The 19,496-nt window shown below is 36.0% G+C and overlaps 2 protein-coding genes across 3 annotated transcripts; both read right to left on the bottom strand.

Moving 5' to 3' along the window:
• Positions 1-1,788: 1,788 nt before the first annotated feature.
• On the bottom strand, positions 1,789-2,892 carry LOC149025898 (zinc finger protein ZAT9-like). The gene has a single exon (XM_089143606.1). The coding sequence runs from the start codon at positions 2,890-2,892 to the stop codon at positions 1,789-1,791; it is 1,104 nt and encodes a 367-aa protein (XP_088999732.1).
• Positions 2,893-11,247: 8,355 nt separating this feature from the next.
• Positions 11,248-13,409, bottom strand: LOC149025899 (cationic amino acid transporter 1-like). 2 transcript variants are annotated; one of them, XM_089143210.1, is made up of 3 exons: positions 13,316-13,409; positions 12,808-13,210; positions 11,248-12,706 (listed from the first exon to the last, which is right to left on the bottom strand). In XM_089143210.1, the coding sequence occupies exons 2-3, from the start codon at positions 13,208-13,210 to the stop codon at positions 11,301-11,303; spliced, it is 1,809 nt and encodes a 602-aa protein (XP_088999336.1). In that variant the 5' UTR covers positions 13,316-13,409; the 3' UTR covers positions 11,248-11,300. The 2 variants fall into 2 exon arrangements, with proteins under 2 accessions (XP_088999336.1, XP_088999337.1); XM_089143211.1 differs by having other exon boundaries at positions 12,808-13,215.
• Positions 13,410-19,496: the final 6,087 nt, after the last annotated feature.

Genomic DNA, 19,496 nt, shown 5'->3' on the forward strand with positions numbered 1-19,496 from the left:
CTTAGACTTGAAACATTGGGAACTAGTGACCGTTTATCACCGAAAGTGTGAACCCCCATTCGGTGAAGAGGAAAAAAAGGTCTCTCCATTTTGGGGTTAACCTAATCATAAACTGGGCCAATTTGGGTTGGAGGCCCACAATAATTGACTTCTTCTTTTTTTTTTTTTTTTTTTTTTCCCCCTGATTTCCTGATCCCTGAATCAAGTTAAAAGTGAGTGTAATTGCCTTCTCACTTGGTTAGAAGGGGAATAGATCTGTGGGAAACAGTAGGTGTAGGAAGAAGTTTTAGAGTATTGTATAGGAGTCGTTAATTTGAATCAATAACCTACACTACAAAGCCTTTGTATAAATGAAGATAAAAATTGTGTTGTGTGAGGAAGAAGTTATGGATATGAATGACTTAGCAACAAGCTCTACTATAACTTGGTACTAAAATTTTTGAAGTGATTACTAGTAATGTGAGTAATGCAAGGCATCCTATGTTCGGTAAGGGGAAAAAAGGGTAACTCAAGGCATTTCAGTTATATATGAGCAGAAATGAGTCAGTTTTGTTTGATATGAACAAAGACAAAACCCTCTCCTAACACAACAGTGTCGAGCGTAGAACAAGAATTCCAAGAACTCCTGGTTCACGAGAGTTTCTTTGATCGTTAAGTGCTTTAGGAGCGTGTGAACAATCCGAGTTGGTACTGATGTGCTTTAGCTGGAGTGTGTTTGGTGTTTGCAAAAAATGTAATATCATGAACATGTTCTAATTCCATGGCTTTAGCTACAAAGCTATAACCAGTAGTGTAGTTGGTAGAGGGGAAACCTACCTCTCACAAAAGATACACCCCCTTGCACCTTTGGAAGTCCTTTGTACCCATGCAACATCTATAAAAATGTTGTAGCAAGGTCAAGAGAGGGTGGTGGGTAAATGAATGGAGTTCTCAGCTTGGAACCCTTGGAACAGTTGAGCTTCTATCATGTTGTAGTTGAAGCCATCATAAATTGGTGAAATTGAATGTCACTACTTTTGAATCTTATAGAAAGTATCTCAACCAATGGACTATTCCTGAAGCGTTTTCGAAGAACAATCTCTATCACTCTCTTGACAACCACCATCATCTTACTTGGCACATCATAGAATGCTCCCATGTTCATCAACCATTTCTCATCATGAATTCAAAGGCTATCTAAGTTTCCTAGCGTAATAGCTCTGCAAGTAACAGTGAAGCTATTGTCTACTTTATTCTGATTTATTAGTGTCATGACCCAGCTTAAATATTTTTTTTTTGGTTGAGTTTACTATTCATGCTTGACAAGAAACTGATTGAAAGAATGTAGTTATCTTGTCTGTTAAGAAAAGAACTAAACCATAAGTTGATGGCTTTTATCTTGATAGAAGTAACTGATATTCAAAGTTTTCAAGAAGTAATAAATAAGTTAAAGATGCCCTTTCCCAAAAAAGAAGAATAGCATAATGTGTACCATAGGTTCAAATTCCACAGAAGAGACAATTCATTCTTGTAGCATTCATCATACAAATATTAATGAAAAGAAGAAAAATAAAAGTGAGTTCTGCAACCAAGAAAACTAGCTAGGAAAAAGCTTCAAAGTTCGACTAAAAAAAAAAAAAAAACCTTCTACTTTAATCTGCCAAAGGTTTTTTAAGCTATGCAGAGAATGTCTTAAACTGTACAGAATATTAAAAGTATCATCCACTAACTGGTCTGTGCATTTTTTGCATCTACTTGAGAACCATGGCTGTTGTCAAGCTTGTCAGTTGGAGATCAGACCCACATGGTTCAATCAAAGTCCATTTGGGTTTCTTCTTCAGTAGAAAAAGGAAGATTAAGATCAAATAGACGAATCTCTGGAAACTCTATCTGATTAGACAATCCATTAGCAGTCTCTGCAACAATATCCAAGTCTTCAGTCTGTGATTCCTCAGCATGAAATTCATTGCTCGAAGACTTGTGAAGCTTACTATCACCAATCTCATCAATGAAATTTTCAGTTGAAATGCAGACATTTATGTTCTTGTGACTTGACATGTGTCCTCCTAGAGCCTGGTGAGAAAGGAAGGTCTTGTTGCAGATTCTACATTCAAATCTGTTTCTGTTTTCAAAATCTAAAGCGTAACCAAAATCTGAATCAGCTCGATCAGTTTTAGCTTTCACAATGGATTGCTTCCCCAAATCAGCTTCAGAGTAATCTAATTTACTTCTCTTATGATTACCCTTATTCGGTTTAGCATACCCAGATCGATCTACCAGCTTCTTTTTCAGCTTCTTTTTCTTCGGTTCTTCGTCCCTCAAAAACTCAGATTCAGAAACAACAGATTTTAGTTTCTTTAGTTTCTTGATCTTGAAAGAACTCTTTAGAGTCGCATCCCATTCAAGGTCAAAACCCACATCACTCTTTCTAGGATTTCGCTTAACCACACATGGCAATCTAGCATGAGTTTCAAAATCCACAAAATTACTATGAGAAGAGCGCGGATCAACATAATTCCACACATCCCTAGAAAGATACATCAAGTTTATAGCTGCCTGTTTTCGTTCTTCATCAATCTCCATAACAGAAGAAGAATATGAAGCAGTAGGAGTTGTTTCGGAATACCTCATTTTTTTCGATTTCTTCGGATACAGAGGCAGAGGAGTTCGAACGTCCTCAGTTTGGGTTTTCGTTAACAGCTTTTGCCTTTCTCCATTAACCCATGAATCATCATTATCAATGCTATTAAAAACCCTTTCAGGTTTCGGATGACATCTCATATGACCATACAAAGCTTTCCACGATTGAAAGCTTTTACCACATTCTCTGCAATTCATGGAAGAATCTCCTCCAACCATCAAACCCCCATGGTCATGTGAATCAGAAACCCTTCCTGTTTCCAAAGAATTCATCTTAAAAAAAGTATAGACCCAAATCCTTCAAAACCCACAAAGCTGTTCTCCTGCTGCTGGTGATTTGCTTTGTTTCAGACTTTCAGTAACCGACGAGCTCTCCGCTAGCTGAGCTTCCCCGTCTGTAACAGCTCAATTTAAGCTCACGTGAGACCTGCTCTTATAGCGATATCGTATTTCCCTTGTCACGCTTCCGTAGATCCTTCACTCACTTTCCTTAAATCGATTTGATCCGAAATTTTCTACTTTTTATAATTCAAAAAATTGCAATACAATTTCCTTTAGGATTTTAATCCGTATTGGTCTCTACCTCTAGAGAAAAAAAAGGATTTTTAATTTTTACAAGCATTAAGTGAATAACGGACACAAATTAAAAAATAAATCATTTTTTTTTTTTTTTGTGTATTTGTAGCTTTTTATAATAAGGAACAGGGAATCGGGGATTATTACATATACTACCGGGAGATTCGAATCTGTAATCTGTTCAATAAGAGGTGTCGGTATTACCAATTGAACTACATTTTTTGATGGCAAATAGACTATTTTTTTTTTTTTTTGGTTTGCCAATCCCGGTTTTCAAGGCTTTGCCTTGACTAATCCGGTGTTCGACCCGGGTCTCAACACTTGGCTGTGGTGGGTGAGTCTCCCAGCGGGAGGGATTTTTTCCATCCACAATGTTTCGATACCGGAACATTGCTTAAGCGGACTAAGCTGCTTACCACTTGGACCAACCCCTGTTGGTTAATAGACTACTTTTTAACTGATACAATCAACCAGAAATCTCCGGTTTGACGAGCAGTTACTTCAAAATTAAAACAGCATCCTTTATTCTTTTCTTAGTTTGAGAGATTAATCTTCTCCTTTAATATCTCTTTATATCCCAATCTTGAAAGCCACTTGACCCTAAAATGTCTACTTTCCTAGTGTGGGCATAATTATCTCTTCTCTATATTAATTAATGACTATGTAAATTTCCCTTTTCATTTGACAAAAACAAAAAATAATAATAATAAATTTCCCCTTTTCATTACTTTCAATTACCCAAGTCCCCTTTTAACTCTCCCACGGAGCCACTAGAAATAATTTGATTTAAAAGGAATCAGTTTTTCATAACTGTCACATGTCTTTTTTCTAAACTTTCCATTAATGACTATTGACTTTTCTTGAATAACTTCCATAATTCTGAGAAAGTCTCTTGGGTTATATTAACTTAATCGGCCTTTTTATTTTTATTCTTTTATTTTCATGGTATTAGGTTAAGAATTTGAATTTCTTCCAAAATTGAAAAAGAATCAATAAAATTTCAAGATAATTGATAAAAATTACAAACACTCCAAAAATGCATCAAGTTAGTAAGTTATCCTAAAATGTCTTTTAAATTTGAATAATGATACATTCTGCTTAACCTCTTATAACTATACATGTTGCCTTCAAAAAAATAGAACCCTAGGAATTTGTTGGATAATCCATCAAGTGTTTTTGTTTTGAAAAACACCCAAAATAGTTTTGAGTGTTTCTTGAAATAGAAACACTTTTTTAAATGTTTGATAAAACTTGTTTCTTCTCAAAGTAAAGAAATATAATAAAATATATGAAATTTGCCATTGTTATTTTATGGAGTGCGAAATTCCATAAAAATCCCGTTTAAATCTGTCTCACTTAAACTCTCCTGTACCTAGTTTTGCTTCGAAAAATAGAAGCATGGTTGTCTAAGAAAGAGATGGGCATCCTCCCCCAAACGATTGGGAGAAAAAAAATTGAAGCTAAGTACTCGTTGTAGCTTTGGTTGTACACTTTGGTTCATAAATCTGACCAAACTGTGAGTCGATCAATTCGATTTGGTTTAACAATGGATTGAGTGGTTAAACTATTCAATGGTTATGATCTAGTGACCTTTGATGACCAACAGTGTGATATGCTTATTCCATGAAATGGACAAAATCTCCCAATTTTAGGGTTAACCTAATTGCGAATTGAGCCGAATTGGGTTGGAGATCCACATTAATTGAGTTCCTTTTTATATTCTCCAAACCAGTTACACCCCAAAAAAATATGAAAAATAATAACAATATGTTGTTATGTGTCACTTTCCAGATTCAAGCTGCAAGGGATAAATTTGAAACTGAAAATTTTATTTAAATCAAAATATGAGATTCAATTTGCTTTGCTTGGAGTTTAAGTGATTTGTTTTCCAATGTTTGCATCTATGTGCATTGACAAAAATGACCTTTTGAATGGGTAAAAGACTAAAATGGTATGAATTTTGGAATATAGAATGGAAAGTAGATTTGTATTATGTGGGGGAAGAAGTTATGGATATCAAAGACTTAGTGACAAGCTACCAACTTGGTAATAATCTGTTTGGAGTGATTATTAGTAATGTGAGTAGTGCAAGGCATCCACCATTTAGAGGAAGGGGAAAAAAAAATCTAAATTACATATGACCAAAAAAGAACAATTCTGTTTGATGTAAACACGACAAGGATTATGTTTGGGAGTAGCGTCGCTCCCAGCAGTGCACGATCCAGATGCATTTTGGGGTCCAGAGCAAATTTAGACCGTTGAGTGAAAGTGTTCATTCAACGGTCTAGATTTGCTCTGGACTCCAAAATGTTGAGTGAAAGTGTTCATTCAACGGTCTAGATTTGCTCTGGACTCCAAAATGTATCTGGGTCTTTGACTACTGGGAGCAACATTGCTTCCCAAGTAAAATCAACACGACAAAGCCCTCTTAACTAGAAGATGACCATGATCTTATCTTGCAAGGAAAATTGAGTTAGTTATGCATGAAAAAATAGCCTGTTGGAATCCAAATCTATTATAACATTAGTGCAAGTTTTCTCAAGAACTATAAGATTTTTCTTCCACATGGCCAAATGTGCCACCAATGTCTTTTAAAGTGAAAAAGCTTTCAATTCCATTAAAAAAAAATTTGGATTAAAATCTTTGAAATGAATTGGTGAAAATCTTCTTTTATGAACTAAAATTTCATTACGAGAAATCATTAGTGAAAAAAAACCGAAAGATGCAAAGTTTGGACATACAAAAACACGGGTGGAGATTCCATCCAAACTCCACGCCCTTTAGAGTAAGTATAGCACGGTAGTGAAGTAGTTTGATTGCTGGGTAAGGAGTGCTATCGCACGTGGTTGGAAAGGACTCAAAAGGAATCAAGAACCCGAGTGCAAAGTGGAAAGGGATTGACTTGGTTCACTGATAGTCTCGCTCGCGTAGCACCTGCTGGTGAATCGGCCGCTCTTCCCTTTCCTTCGGATTAGGGTCCTGTTTAGTTACATGAAATCTCTGGATTCATGAATCTGAGAATTATACTTGTTTGGTTGTAAAAATCTCTAGATTCATGAAATTTAGAGATTCACCTTTTTATGGGTAAGGAGTGAAATCTAGAGATTTCAAAAAAGCTATACATTTACACATTCACAAAAATCACGTCCATCAAATATTTTTTTAGAATGAATCCACCGATTTCATTCCACAACCAAACATTAATTTTATAAATTATGACTTCATAGATTTGAAATCTTTAGATATTTGAAATCTCCAGACTCATGTAACCAAACAGGCCCAAAGAAGTTAAGTCTCAAAGAACCTGCTGCTATATAATCCGCAAACAGAGTTTAAAGATTTTATCACATTAGAGGAAGCAATAAATTCAAAACCTAAACAAACTATCAGTATTTTGTTTGATTGTTGAATGCGGTTCAAATTCCACAGAAGAAATAACTCATTCTTGTAGCATTCATCACAAAAAGATTTATAAAAAAGAAGAAATATAAAAGTGAGTTCTGCAACCATGAAAACTAGCTCACATGCCAGAGAGAAAGAAGAAAGCTTCCAAGTTCGACAACTCAATAACAACAACGTTCAAATTCCACAGAAGAAACAACTCATTCTTGTAGCATTCATCACAAAAACGATTTATAAAAAAGAAGAAATATAAAAGTGAGTTTTGGAAGCATGAGAACTAGCTTCCATGCCAGAGAGAAAGAAGAAAGCTTGGAAGTTCGGCAACTCAATAACAAGAACAAAAAAAAAAAAAAAAAAAAAAAAAAAAAAACAAACAAACAACAGAGTACAGAATTAATAGAAGTATCTGTACACTCTTGCATCTTCTTGAGAACCATGGCGGTTGTCTAACCTTCTCAGTTGGAGATCAGACCACATGGTTAAAATCAAGGATGGGCTTTTTATTTGATCCAATAAATTTGTTACTGAAAAACTTGCAATGCTTTCTATCATCAATGAAATTTTCTGTCTTCGTGCTTTTTCTCTTTTGGGAATCTGAAGGGTCAGCACCCCAGTATGTCTTGTTTGTATTGTAATTAGATTTCCCAAAATCTGAAGCAGCTCGATCAGTTTTAGCTTCCACGACGGATTCCTTCCCCAATTTAACCTCTGAATACTCCAATTTACTTCTCTTTCGATAACTCTTAATCGATTTAAGATACCCAGATCGATCTACTAGCTTCTTTTTCTCCAGTTCGTCATGCCTGAGAAACCCATCAACATAATCATTGGATTGAACCTTCTTGAGATCAGCCCTGAAAAACCCAGTTTCAGAAACCACAGATTTTAGTTTCTTCATCTTCGAACTCTTTAGAGTCACATTGTGATCGCATCCAAGGTCCAAACCCTTATCCCTTTTTCCAGGATTTCGCTTACCAACACAAGGCGATCTAGTCTGAGCTTCTAAACCCACAAAATTAGTATGGGAAGAACGCAGATCAACAGAATTCCATACATCCCTAGAAAGATACATCAAATTTATAGCTGCCTGTTCTTGTTCTTCATCAATCTCCAGAACAGAAGAACAATGTGAAGTAGTAGCAGTAGTTTTGGAATACCTCATTCTTTTCGACTTCTACGGATGCAGAGGCAGAGAAGCTCGAACGTCTTCAGTTTGGGGTTTCATTGACAGCTTTTGCTTTTCTCCATCAACTCGTGAATTCTTATAGATGTTGTTGAAAACCCTCTCAGGTTTGGAATGACATCTCATATGACCATACAAAGATTGGAAGCCTTCACCACATTCTCTGCAAGTCATTGTGTTGAGGTATGTGATTCATACTCACGTACTCAACTTATGTTGATGTAACTTATGGTTGAGATATTTGAGTAATACGTAACTTATGTTTTAATATAGGCCATGATTAGTTACGGTGTAATAGGCCTTAGTAGAAAAGTCCAATTACCAATAGATATAATTATTATTATTCTACAAATACTAGTTGAAAGTAGCGATTTGGGTATTCCAATCTAGATACTCAGGTATAATGTTTTAAGCAACCTCGTACTTAAACTCTAATCATAACAATTGAGTCTCGTCTAACCATCAAACCCACATGGTCAATCCGAAACCCTTCCTATTTTCGAAGAATTCTTTGGAAAAGTAAAAATTCTTCAAAAATTAAAAACCCAAATTCTTCAAAACTAAAAAAACCCATAAAGCTTCACTAATTGGGATTTTGCTTTGAATGAGGCACTGTTCCAAGCAGTCAACGGTTAGATTTTAATTTTGATGTTTAGATTAAATCTCCACTGTCCATTATGTACATGTGCATTAAACACCAACTTAAGTGAGACTAAATCCGATTTTTTCACCTAACTCAAACAGTTCAGGCGACTCAAATCTATGCTAATGGACCTAACGAACCATTGGAGAGGTGCCTAATAAAAAATAGAAAATTTATTTAAATTGAAATTGAAAGAAATAAAAATATAAAATAAATATGCATCTTTAACCTTTAGAGAGCTTCCTTTAGAGAGCTTCTACGAACAGAGAACCAAGTTGAAATTGAATCTAGAGGAAGAACAGAAGTGGTACACGTGCATGTTGGCCGATATTCTTATATGTAACGCCTCTTTCTGATTTGATGTGTAGTTTTTTTTCAAAAGTTATAACAGCATCTTTATTAAGTTTGAAAGATAATCTTCTCCTTTAATATCTCTCTTATCTCTCAATCTCAGTCACTTTGGTTGACCTAAAATTCCTTTAGGGCTGTTTGGTTATATGAAATCTTTGGATTCATAAATCTGAGAATTATACCCGTTTGGTTGTAAAAATCTCTAGATTCATGAAATCTATAGATTTACCTTTTTACACTAAAAACGTGAATCTGTAAATTTATGGGTAAGGGGTGAAATCCAGATATTTCAAAAAAGCTATACATTTGCATATTCACAAAAATCACGTCGATCAAATAGTCTTTTTAGGATGAATCCACAGATTTTATTCCACAACCAAACATTTAATTTTATAAATTATGATTCCATAGATTTGAAATCTCTAGATATTTGAAATCTCCAGACTCATAACCAAACAGGCCCTTCTATCCAAAATAAATAAATAAAAATCCCTCACACATGGTTTAAAAGCTTCTAACCCTGAATTTTTTTTCCTTTTTTTTTGAGGGAGAAGTTCCCTTTTTTATTAAACGTCGCTTTCTTATAATAAATTAATTACCATATAAATTTCCCCTTCAATTACCCAAATCTACTTTTAGCTATCCTACAACGCTAGTTTGTTACTCGCATTAGGGAGGACTCTTATTTAAGACTCTGGATCCTCAACCCGGGGGAGCTCCCCGACTTTACCACCATAAATTACAGTGGGGCCCAGGGGTTGGGTGATGGTTTTTTTTTTAATTTTTAATATCTTTTACCTATGGGGTCCACCGATATTGGGTGGTAAAACGGTCTCTGTGTTCCCTTGAGGGTGATCCGGATTCCTTATTTAAAACGAATTAGCTTTTCAGAACTATCACATGTCTTCTTTCCCTTTTTTTTTTTTTTTTTTAATTATTTTAACTTCTCATTAATGACAATAAATTTTTTCAATAATTTTCAAAATTTTAAGAAAACCTCTACTGTTATCTTTAACTTAACTGATTTTTCTTTTTGTCATTATTGTATGAGGTTAAGGGTTGAAATTTCCTTGGAAATAGAGGATAGAAACAAATACTATTAATTAACATTCTAAAAATATATCAAATTGACACAGAAAACTTAAAATATTTGATAGATTAGGTTTAGGTTTTACATGGGGATTCTCCCTCTAAATAAATAAACTTCTTTTTTGTACCATCAAGTTACCAACCGAACCTTTCTGGCTAGAACATCCGCCAAGGAATTGTGGGTTTTAGTAACAAAGGAAAAATGACAATCCTCAAAATACGAGAAAAACTTACAAATGTCCCTTAAAATAAGATCAATGCACATTGGAGGATTAACAACCTCCCCATGACAACATTGTACTAAATCCAAGATATTTGACTCAAAAACCACTGTTTTGTAGTCCTCCCGCAAAACATACGGCATACTTGCACGAAATGCAAGAGCTTCACCTACTAAAGTGCTCCAAAATTCAGCGGATGAGAGACTATTAAATTTCATCAAGTTATGATTATATAATTTCATAATTTATATTGCATTTGATTTTTTTCTTATGACTTTACAATGTTGTCTTTAGGAAAAAGAATCTCAAATTTTGACTTTTTTCTTACATGAGTTCTATTTTCTTTTTTCCTCGTCATTTTATATTATGAGATATTGATAATACAATAAAGTATATTGTTATTTCCTTTAGCTGATTAACAATTCTAATGAAAAAATTAGGTGATTGTCGATTTTGCATAGTATCGGGCTGTTTATGTTTTTTGTCAATTATCTTAGAGTGTTTGCAAAATGTTCCTAATCATATATAAAGTTATTCAAATAAAGATGTAGTCAAGCTAGTTTAGACATTTTACCTTCTTCTTTTCTATGTCAATATAAGAAGAATCTCCCATGCTCCATAAATGATATATAATAAGGAAAGTGATTTTCATTTTTGGAAAGGAAAAAAAAAAGCCATATTCACTGAGCCCATATGTTTAACATAGGATATAGAAGCCAATAGCAAGAAACCCATGTGCAAGGGCAATTGTACTATTAAGTGGTAAAGTGAAATAGAGATGGAGGGAAAAGAAAAAGAAGAAGAAAAAAAAGTTGAATGAAGTGTTTGTTTGGGAGTGGGAAAATGGTTACAGGTGAGATTTAATATAATTTTTCATTGTTATAGGAAAAGGTGAAATGAGGTGTAGAGAAAAATAAAATTATGAATATCTTTGGGGGGTGGGGGAGTAAATGTTAGTTAGACTTCATTTTCACTCATTGCATTTGCAAAAAAACCAACCAACCAGACACTAAATATGCATAAAAGCATCTATCATACCATATATGCTACTTGAAAGAATAATTCCCCTTCTGAAACATATCAGAACAATTCAGTCCTATATGAACAAAAGCTACAAAATATATATATATATATATATATATTTTTTTTTTTTTTTTGGTAAATGAACAAAAGCTACAATACAGACCACACTTTTCACAAACTTAATCAGACCTACTCATTTTTTGCTAGAAATCTTCCAATATTCACATCTACAAAGTGGGAAGATTTGCACCTCTCCTTCCATCTGCACTTGCTTTGCCATTTCCTCCCTTTTCTTAGTAGCCTCTTTTGCAGTGTCATATGAAGCATGAAGACCAAAGAGGAAATAATACCCTAAAAGCCCCAGTGTCCAAATACCAAACCTCACAAATGATTGCCCATCAATTGAACCCAGAAGGAAAATATTGATGAAGATCGACAATGATGGGAACCATGGCACCAATGGAACACCCCAAACCTTTGGATTCCTAGCCTGTGGCACAAACACCCTAAGCCCAAGTGTTGAAAGGAACCATACAAAAATTGTAGCCACAAATGGAAGCCATCCTTTCACTTCCATTGCCCATAATGTTGCAGTTACAATAGATGAAGCAACTATCACTAGAAGGAATACAATGAGCAAGGTTTGGTGTCTTTCCGAGGTAACACCAGTCAAATAGTATCTGCGGATAAGGAGGGCCACGCCCACAAGCATGAAGATGAAGAGTGTGGAGATGGAGAGTAAGTTGGAAAGGATATTAAGGTTAGTGAAGAAAGCAATGACTGAAGTAGCAACTAACATGGTGACTGTGGCACTGATTGGGGTACCAAACTTGGGATGAACATTAGCCAAACAGGGAGGAACCATATGTGTTCTAGCAATGTGAGTAAGGTACCTTGCCTGACCCATGGCACTGACTAGTAACACACTTGTCATTCCCTTTAAGGCACCGAGGGCGACGATATACTTTGCCCATCCCATTCCAGCAGCCTTGAAAGCTATGGAGAATGGTGCATCAGGGTCAATCTGATCATAAGGCTGCATTAGGCAAAGTGTTGCTGCCATTAAGCAGTAAGTTGTTGTGATGATGGTCATGGATCCTAGAAGACCGATAGGTATATCTCGACCGGGATTCTTTGTTTCCTCTGCAAGGGTTGACACTGCATCGAACCCAACATAGGCAAAGAAGAGCACAGCAGAACCCTTGAAGATACCACGAGCACCATAGGGAACAAATGGGGAGTAGTTCTTGACATCGGCCTTAGTGAGCCCTGTAATAATGATGAAGAGTATGATGATAATGTGAATTATAGAAGCAACATAGTTGAACCTAGAAGAGTGTTTGGTACTGAAAATGGCTGCAATGCAAACAGCAATAATGATGCCAACAGCAATTGGGTCTAGTTGGTTGTAGTCACTAGGGAGACTCTGGGCTGGGATGCGAAAGTCATTAGGGCTGTAGTTGAAAAGTGTTGCGAGGTAAGAGCTCCATGAGCGAGCAACAGCAGCACCACCAGCCAAGTACTCAAAGATGATGTTTCCGGCCGCAATGAAGGCCACAAAGTCACCCATCTCCACCCTAATATATGCAAAAGACCCACCTGAAACCAAATTCAATAAAGATTAAAGCCAAAATCGAAATCAATGTAACAGTAGTAGTAAAACACATCCAATTCATTCAAATTATATAGGCTGCATGTACCTGCTGCTGGGATTTCGACCGCAAATTCAGTATAGCAAAACACAGAGAGCATGGCTGAGAGACCAGAGACCACATAAGAGAGGACAACAGCAGGGCCAGCATCATCTTTGGCTTCTTGACCGGTTAAAACAAAGATACCAGTACCAATAATGGCACCTATACCCAACCACATGAGATCCCACCAAGTGAGGCTCTTCTTCATCTCATACTGGCTTCTAGCTTTCACCTCATTAAGCTCAATCTCATCAAGAGACCGAGTAAGAACTCGGTCCTTCAATCTCATTCCAGTCTCACCCAGTGCCTTGGCATAATTACCCCAACTCTTGAAGGATTCCTCAGGGAGGAAATCATCTTTAGTATAAAACCATCCTTTTCTTCTCAATGCTTCATTATCTCCCTCCATCTACGCTAAGATGATGATAAGAAAAAGGGTAAAGAAAAAAAAACCACCATTAGATGAAGCCCACATACCCAATACACTCACAGAGAGGGGAGAAAGTAGACATACCTTGACGCTTGAACCCAAGAACCGGAAAATGGATGAGACAGATCGAGAGGAAGAAGTAGAGTAAATAACGGATTAACGAGGAAGCAAAATTTAGTTTGAGGTGAAACAGGCTGTGTGGTGGTAGTAAGGCTGTGTGGTGGTAGTAAACAGTTGTTAAAGATTCAGAATATTCAGTTGAGATAATATTGGAAAGTGAATGATTTGTTTCCTCTTGCAATCAAATAATCAAACACGCAGCTTATTCCTAGTCATACTCAATGGTTGAGATTTTTATTTTTTTTGGTGTCTAGATTCATCCGGGTCGGGCACCTCCATCATATTTTTAGAGGGAGCTTTGTCGTCTCACAAGGGTCAAACCCATGACTTCTCCACTAAAAAGTATGGATTTTACCACTCTACCAACCCTGCATTGACGATGTTTGAGATATTTGAATTATACCCAACATATATTCTAATATAAGTCATTGGATTTGTTAGATCCAACAGTGTAATAGGTCTTTGTGAGAGTCCAATTAATAGTAAAACTTAGTATTATTCTATAAATATTAGGTAAAACAAAATCTGTGTATTCCAAACTAGAATCTCATGGTGTACTTTAAACAATCTTATGCATAAATTCTAAACCCTAAACCTAAACATTTATGCATGATAAGAGAACATAAAAAGGAGAGCTCCTATTGTCGGTCACTTTTCATTTTACTGCCTTAATTGCCGAATCAAAAGGAGAACTTCTTGGAAAGATATTTTCTTTTCTAGACCCAAAAAAGAAAAATATAAATATTTTTATCTTCATGAATGTTTTATTATTTTTTCTAGGTAAGATCTTCTTAATTGCTTTATACATGCTATCATCTTGTAACTTTGCAGGATATCTACTTTTCGGATTTTGCTTGGGAGCAGTGCCTATGTGGCATTGCTCTGAGCAGTTCACTGTCAAGATGAAAAGTTGGGTTCTAGATTAAATCCTAGCCATGGATTTCACTCATGTGCAATTTAAAACTAATAAAAAGTAAAGAATTTTTAGGTTTTCCACCTAACTCAAACGGTTCGGTTGAGTCAAACCTACCTAATGGACCGAACTGAACAAGCCCCTCCAAATTTCAAAATCTTAAATTCTTTCTCAAACCCACTCACCTGAATTGGTTGTAGGCCTCATTTCCTTTTTGCTTGAAATCCCTTCAAATCTCTCACTGTCCATTCCGATTTCCCCCACCTTTAAGCCACCAACCTTAGTTGTCACCGTTGCTCAGGTGCAAGATGGTACAATTCCTTCAGATCTCTCAAAAATATAGGGTTCAAAATCTAATCTTAAGATACAGAATATCATTTAAAATGGGACTAATTGTAATATGAGAGGACTATTAATCTATACAAATAGGGTTGACAAGTACCAAACAATCTGATTATATTATATATCTATAAGACTTAAAAGACTGAGGCACGCTTCTCCAATCGAAGCACGCTAAGGTTTGGGCGTTTGGCACTATCCCTATCTAATGGGCCTTATTTTCTCTTAGTATAAATCACATGGGCCTGCCTTATTGGGCTTAAGCAAAAAACGGCATGAGCTCTTCATTATTTACCTATTATAGGGGCCACTGTTGCATTCATGCTTTGTAGCCTGGGCATGTTCGACGACTGTCAACTGAGTGTGGGATCGATTGTGGCCATTTGTGGGAGTGGGGATACAGATTTGTCATATGTATCCACACGTTTGGATGCTAAAATGTGCAAGATGTACAATCCCTTCAAATCTCTCAGAAACACAGGACTCAAATCTAGTCTTATATACTGGATATTATTTAAAATAGGCCTAATTATGACACGGGAGAATAACTATTGATCTTTAGAAATATGGCTGATAATTACAAAATAATATTGTAATCTTATCTAGCCTATTTTCAGCTTCTTCAATCTTCTAGTTGCAAGTGCCTCCGGCCCCTTCCATGCTGTTTCTAGAGCTCTAAAATTCAGATATGGCAAATACCGATTTTCTCTGGAAATCCGTGCAAATAATACATAGACTTCCTTTAGGGCTCACTTTTCTTCCAAGATGTATCACAGTTAATCTTGAGCCAATCTTGACGAGGGAAGTCAATACAATTACTTGAGGCTGAGAAGACATTGCTCTATTCGTTTTTTTAAATATTTATTCTTTACTTTATAAAACTCTTCAATCACACTCAAAGCTTTGTTGTTGGTGTGTGTGGAAGTTACCAAGTGTAACTCTCAGGTTTTGGGGGCCAGAAATAGTGTGGTTTTGGGGTAGTAGGTAAGATGGTGGTCTACGAGTGGAGAACTCTTCGGTTTTGGGAGACAGGGAATGTGTGGTGCGTTTTTTGGTTACTAGTTGTGATCGGTGGTCTGGAATTGAGTTGCCATTAAGGGTGTTGACAAGGAAAATGGTTGAGCCATTAAGACTATGTTAACCGCATCTGGTGAGAGGGATGGCCACGCATTTTCATCTCAGAACTACAAAGAGCTCACTGAAACTCCCCCTTTACCAGAAGTTGGTTCTTACCTCCCGCTCCATGACCCCAGGTAAAGTCCCTCAGCCTGCCAACGAACCTGCAACACAAATGGAACAGCAGAAACAGGCACAAGCAAAAATAAATGGAAAAGGAAAGGAAGGGTTGTGATGAGAAGAAGTTAAACATTTTTGAATTATTTTGAAACACTTTATTTTGAACACTTTTGATGTAATCTGTTCTTCTGTTTTTATTTTACTACTTAGACTGAATTACTCTCACTGCCTCTATATGAGAGCTAGTTGCTTTGGGAATTTCTGTACTCGGCAATTGAATCTGGTTTTCCATCCACACTGTGACATATGTCTGTTTGTTCTCACTATCACTTCATTTCCATTTTCAGGTGTGGCTTTAAGGGTTTGTTAAGACCACAAAGGGCTGCACTTAAGAAATAGAATTAATGAAGATATGATAAAAGGAAAAAACTATTTTAGTGTCATTGCCTCTTCGTAGACCTCCTTGTAAGCATCTATGGCTAGGAGGTAATGTTGAGGATGCTGTTCCTATAAAGTGAGGCTGAAATAATTCGCTACCCGATAGTTACAGTGTGGGCATGCATAAACTGAAAAGCATCTTCTCAAATAATCCTCTAAAACTGAGACTTCATTTTTCTGCTGCAAATCTTCCAGTAACAGTTGATGCTCCCTCATTGAATTCAAACTTTATAGAATCTTTCAAACGCACTCAAATCTTTTAGTAGCACCCAATTATCTTAGTATGAAGGTAGTTTACTCCCATGTCTCATTTTTCAACATACCAATCAATAAGAGAGATAGACTGAATCACTAAGAATGAACCAGCCATTAAAGTAAGCAATGGAATAAAGGCCCATGGGATTTTGAAAACTTATATTCTATCTCTCCCCTCCCCTGATCGTCTTGCACTAAAACGGCAGGGAAGCTGAGCCTTGAGGTATACAAAAAAGGATGTTAATGTTCTTATTTCTCGAGAGAATTTCAGAAAGAAAATCCACTCTATTCTGTATAGTTTTTTAAACTTCAGTAAATGCTGGATTTCTTGGAATAAATTCCTCACAGTATATGAAATTCAAACTTGCATGAATTCATTATTTTCTTACTGAAAATGTGAAACCTATGTTTAACTGCAAGGGTAATTTCATGAGTAAACAATAGTAATGATTCTTTCCTGAAACTAAATATCACAACGCTAATGCCCAAGTGCAAGTTTCGGAATAAAGTCAATAAACCATGAACCAGAAATAATTCAAATTGGTTTAAAGCTGCATTGAATTACAAAGAACGCTTCTTTATTTGAATATTATCTTCGTCGTCAATAAATTCCCTTTTGTTTTTTTTTTTTTTTTTTTTTTTTTTAATCTTCTCTCTCTAATGAAAACTTGATCTGAGAAATGGGTGTTTTGTCTACTCCAAAGAAAATTTACCACCCCCCCTTATTTTTTTTCCCCCCACCCCCCCCACCCCCCTTTATTTCCCCCCCTCCAACCACAGAGAATAAATAATTTGGGTGGGTTTAATTCTCAAATTAGCAGTGTCAATTTGCAATCCATCGAATCGTTAGGAAAGGAAACCAGAGGATGTGAATCCGCAATTTGCCTCGTTAATCGAACCCGCGTAATTTTAATGCGCTATGTTTGGGTTGAGGGTGGCAGAGCCCGTACCAACCCGAACCCAAACCACAAGAATCCATTATAAACCGTTTTACAATCTGTTTTGTAGTTTTATATTAAATATTGTTTGAATCACAATATTATGGCTAAGTAGTTGATATAGACTATCAAAAAAATTGACAATTAGAAAGATTAAGTATGAATGTCCAATTGATGTACAAAGTTTGTTTAAATTAAGTAATATTTATCCAATCTAGAGGTATTTCTTTGCATACCAAGTTAAATACCAACTAAAAAATGAGATGGATTTCATAGAAGGGGAAAAAATCAACATTCTCACAAAGCAAGAGCCCAATTTCAAGACAATCAATCATAGCACAAGTTAGAATTCAAAAGGGTTTTTAGTTTGAAGATTTGTTTCAGGAGGACTATTCGGTGGAGCCTGAGGAATGAGCTTGCAGTTTCTATGTTACTATTTACTATATGAGTTCTTGATTTTTCTAAGATGGGTGTAATTTCTATAATGTGGAATGACTTTTTATTTTTGATTGGGAATTGATTAATGGCAATTTTGTTTTATATATAATTTTGGCTCTTGTTGCAAGGTATTCAACTTTTTTTTTTTTTTTTTTTTTTTTTTTGTTATTTTTCTTGTATACTAAAAATTGTAAGCTCCAAACCGTTAGTCAGCTCAAGTATAGAACGTTAGCCCAAACCGTTCCAAACCCAAATCGCACCAAACCGAAACCGGTCCGAAACAGTTATTTTGCTAATGGGTCGTTTTTGAGGTAATGTTTTTGAACTTGAAACCGTTAAGCCCAACTCAAAACGGTAGTGTTGAGATCCTAACCTCTCAATTCATATGACAAAGTTAAAAATTGGAATTGCACCGTTAACGTCAAACTGATCTTCATAAAATTATTTAGTAACTAATCATTTTGGTGTTTATTTTTCATTTAAAACCCAAGATGATGCTCTCCTTTTTAACATGAAAGAAATGGGGTCATACCCACTCACCCCTCTGATTGTCCTTGTTCAATCTTTGTGGTTGTGGCTTCCAGCACTCTCTTATCCGCCATTTCCTTCTCGCTCAATTCAGATCTCTCATTGCCTATTCCGATTTCCCCCACCTTTTAAGCCACCAACCTTGGTTGTCACCGATGTTCAGGTGCAAGATGGTACAATCCCTTCAAATTTCTCAAAAACATAGGACTTAAATCTAGTCTTAAGGTACATAATATCATTTAAAATTGGCCTAATTGTAATATGAAAGGACGATTAATCTTTAGAAATAGGGCTGACAACTACAAAACAATCTGATTGTATTATAATCTTATCAAACCCATTTTCAGTTGTTTTAACTAGAGCTCTTCTAACTGCCAGCGCCTCCTCTGAGTTCCGGCCGGAAGCTTCTTGAGTGAAGAGTTTTAAGACTTGAATCAAAACGTGGAAACGGATGGGTTTAAGTGTGTATATCACACTATGTACGATATATTCGATCATACTATCATGTTGTCATGCATGTTGTGTGAGACAAACCAAGGGAGCTCATGCATGCATTAACATGTACATCAGGTACCACTGGGCTAGTCTGGATTTGTCTGGACCGGCCCACGCTGAGACATATGTTTGCCCATGCAATCATTCGGCATACACAATAAACAGTTCAAGCGACTCAAACCTATGCTAATGGACCAAACGAACCATTGGAAAGGTGCATTGCGTCTTCAACCTTTGGAGAGCTTCTACAAATAGAGAACCAAATTGAAACTGAATCTAGAGGAAGAACAGAACTGGTACACATGCATGTTGGCCGATATTCTGATATGTAACGCCTCTTTCTGGATGACTGGAAATTCCTTCCAAATCGGGAAGGATAGTAAAAGCCAACCGGACATTTCCGGTTTGATGTGTAGTTTTTTTCAAAAATTAAAACAGCATCTTTTTTAAGTTTGAGAGATAATCTTCTCCTTTAATATCTCTCTTATCTCTCAATCTCAATCACTTGGTTGACCTAAATTTCCTCTAAGACTTCTATCCAAAATAAATAAATAAAAATCCCTTA

This window comes from Hakea prostrata, chromosome 2 (genome assembly GCF_041222555.1).
Source record: "Hakea prostrata isolate BN-2017 chromosome 2, UWA_Hpros_2, whole genome shotgun sequence".
NCBI classification, from domain to species: Eukaryota; Viridiplantae; Streptophyta; class Magnoliopsida; order Proteales; family Proteaceae; genus Hakea; species Hakea prostrata.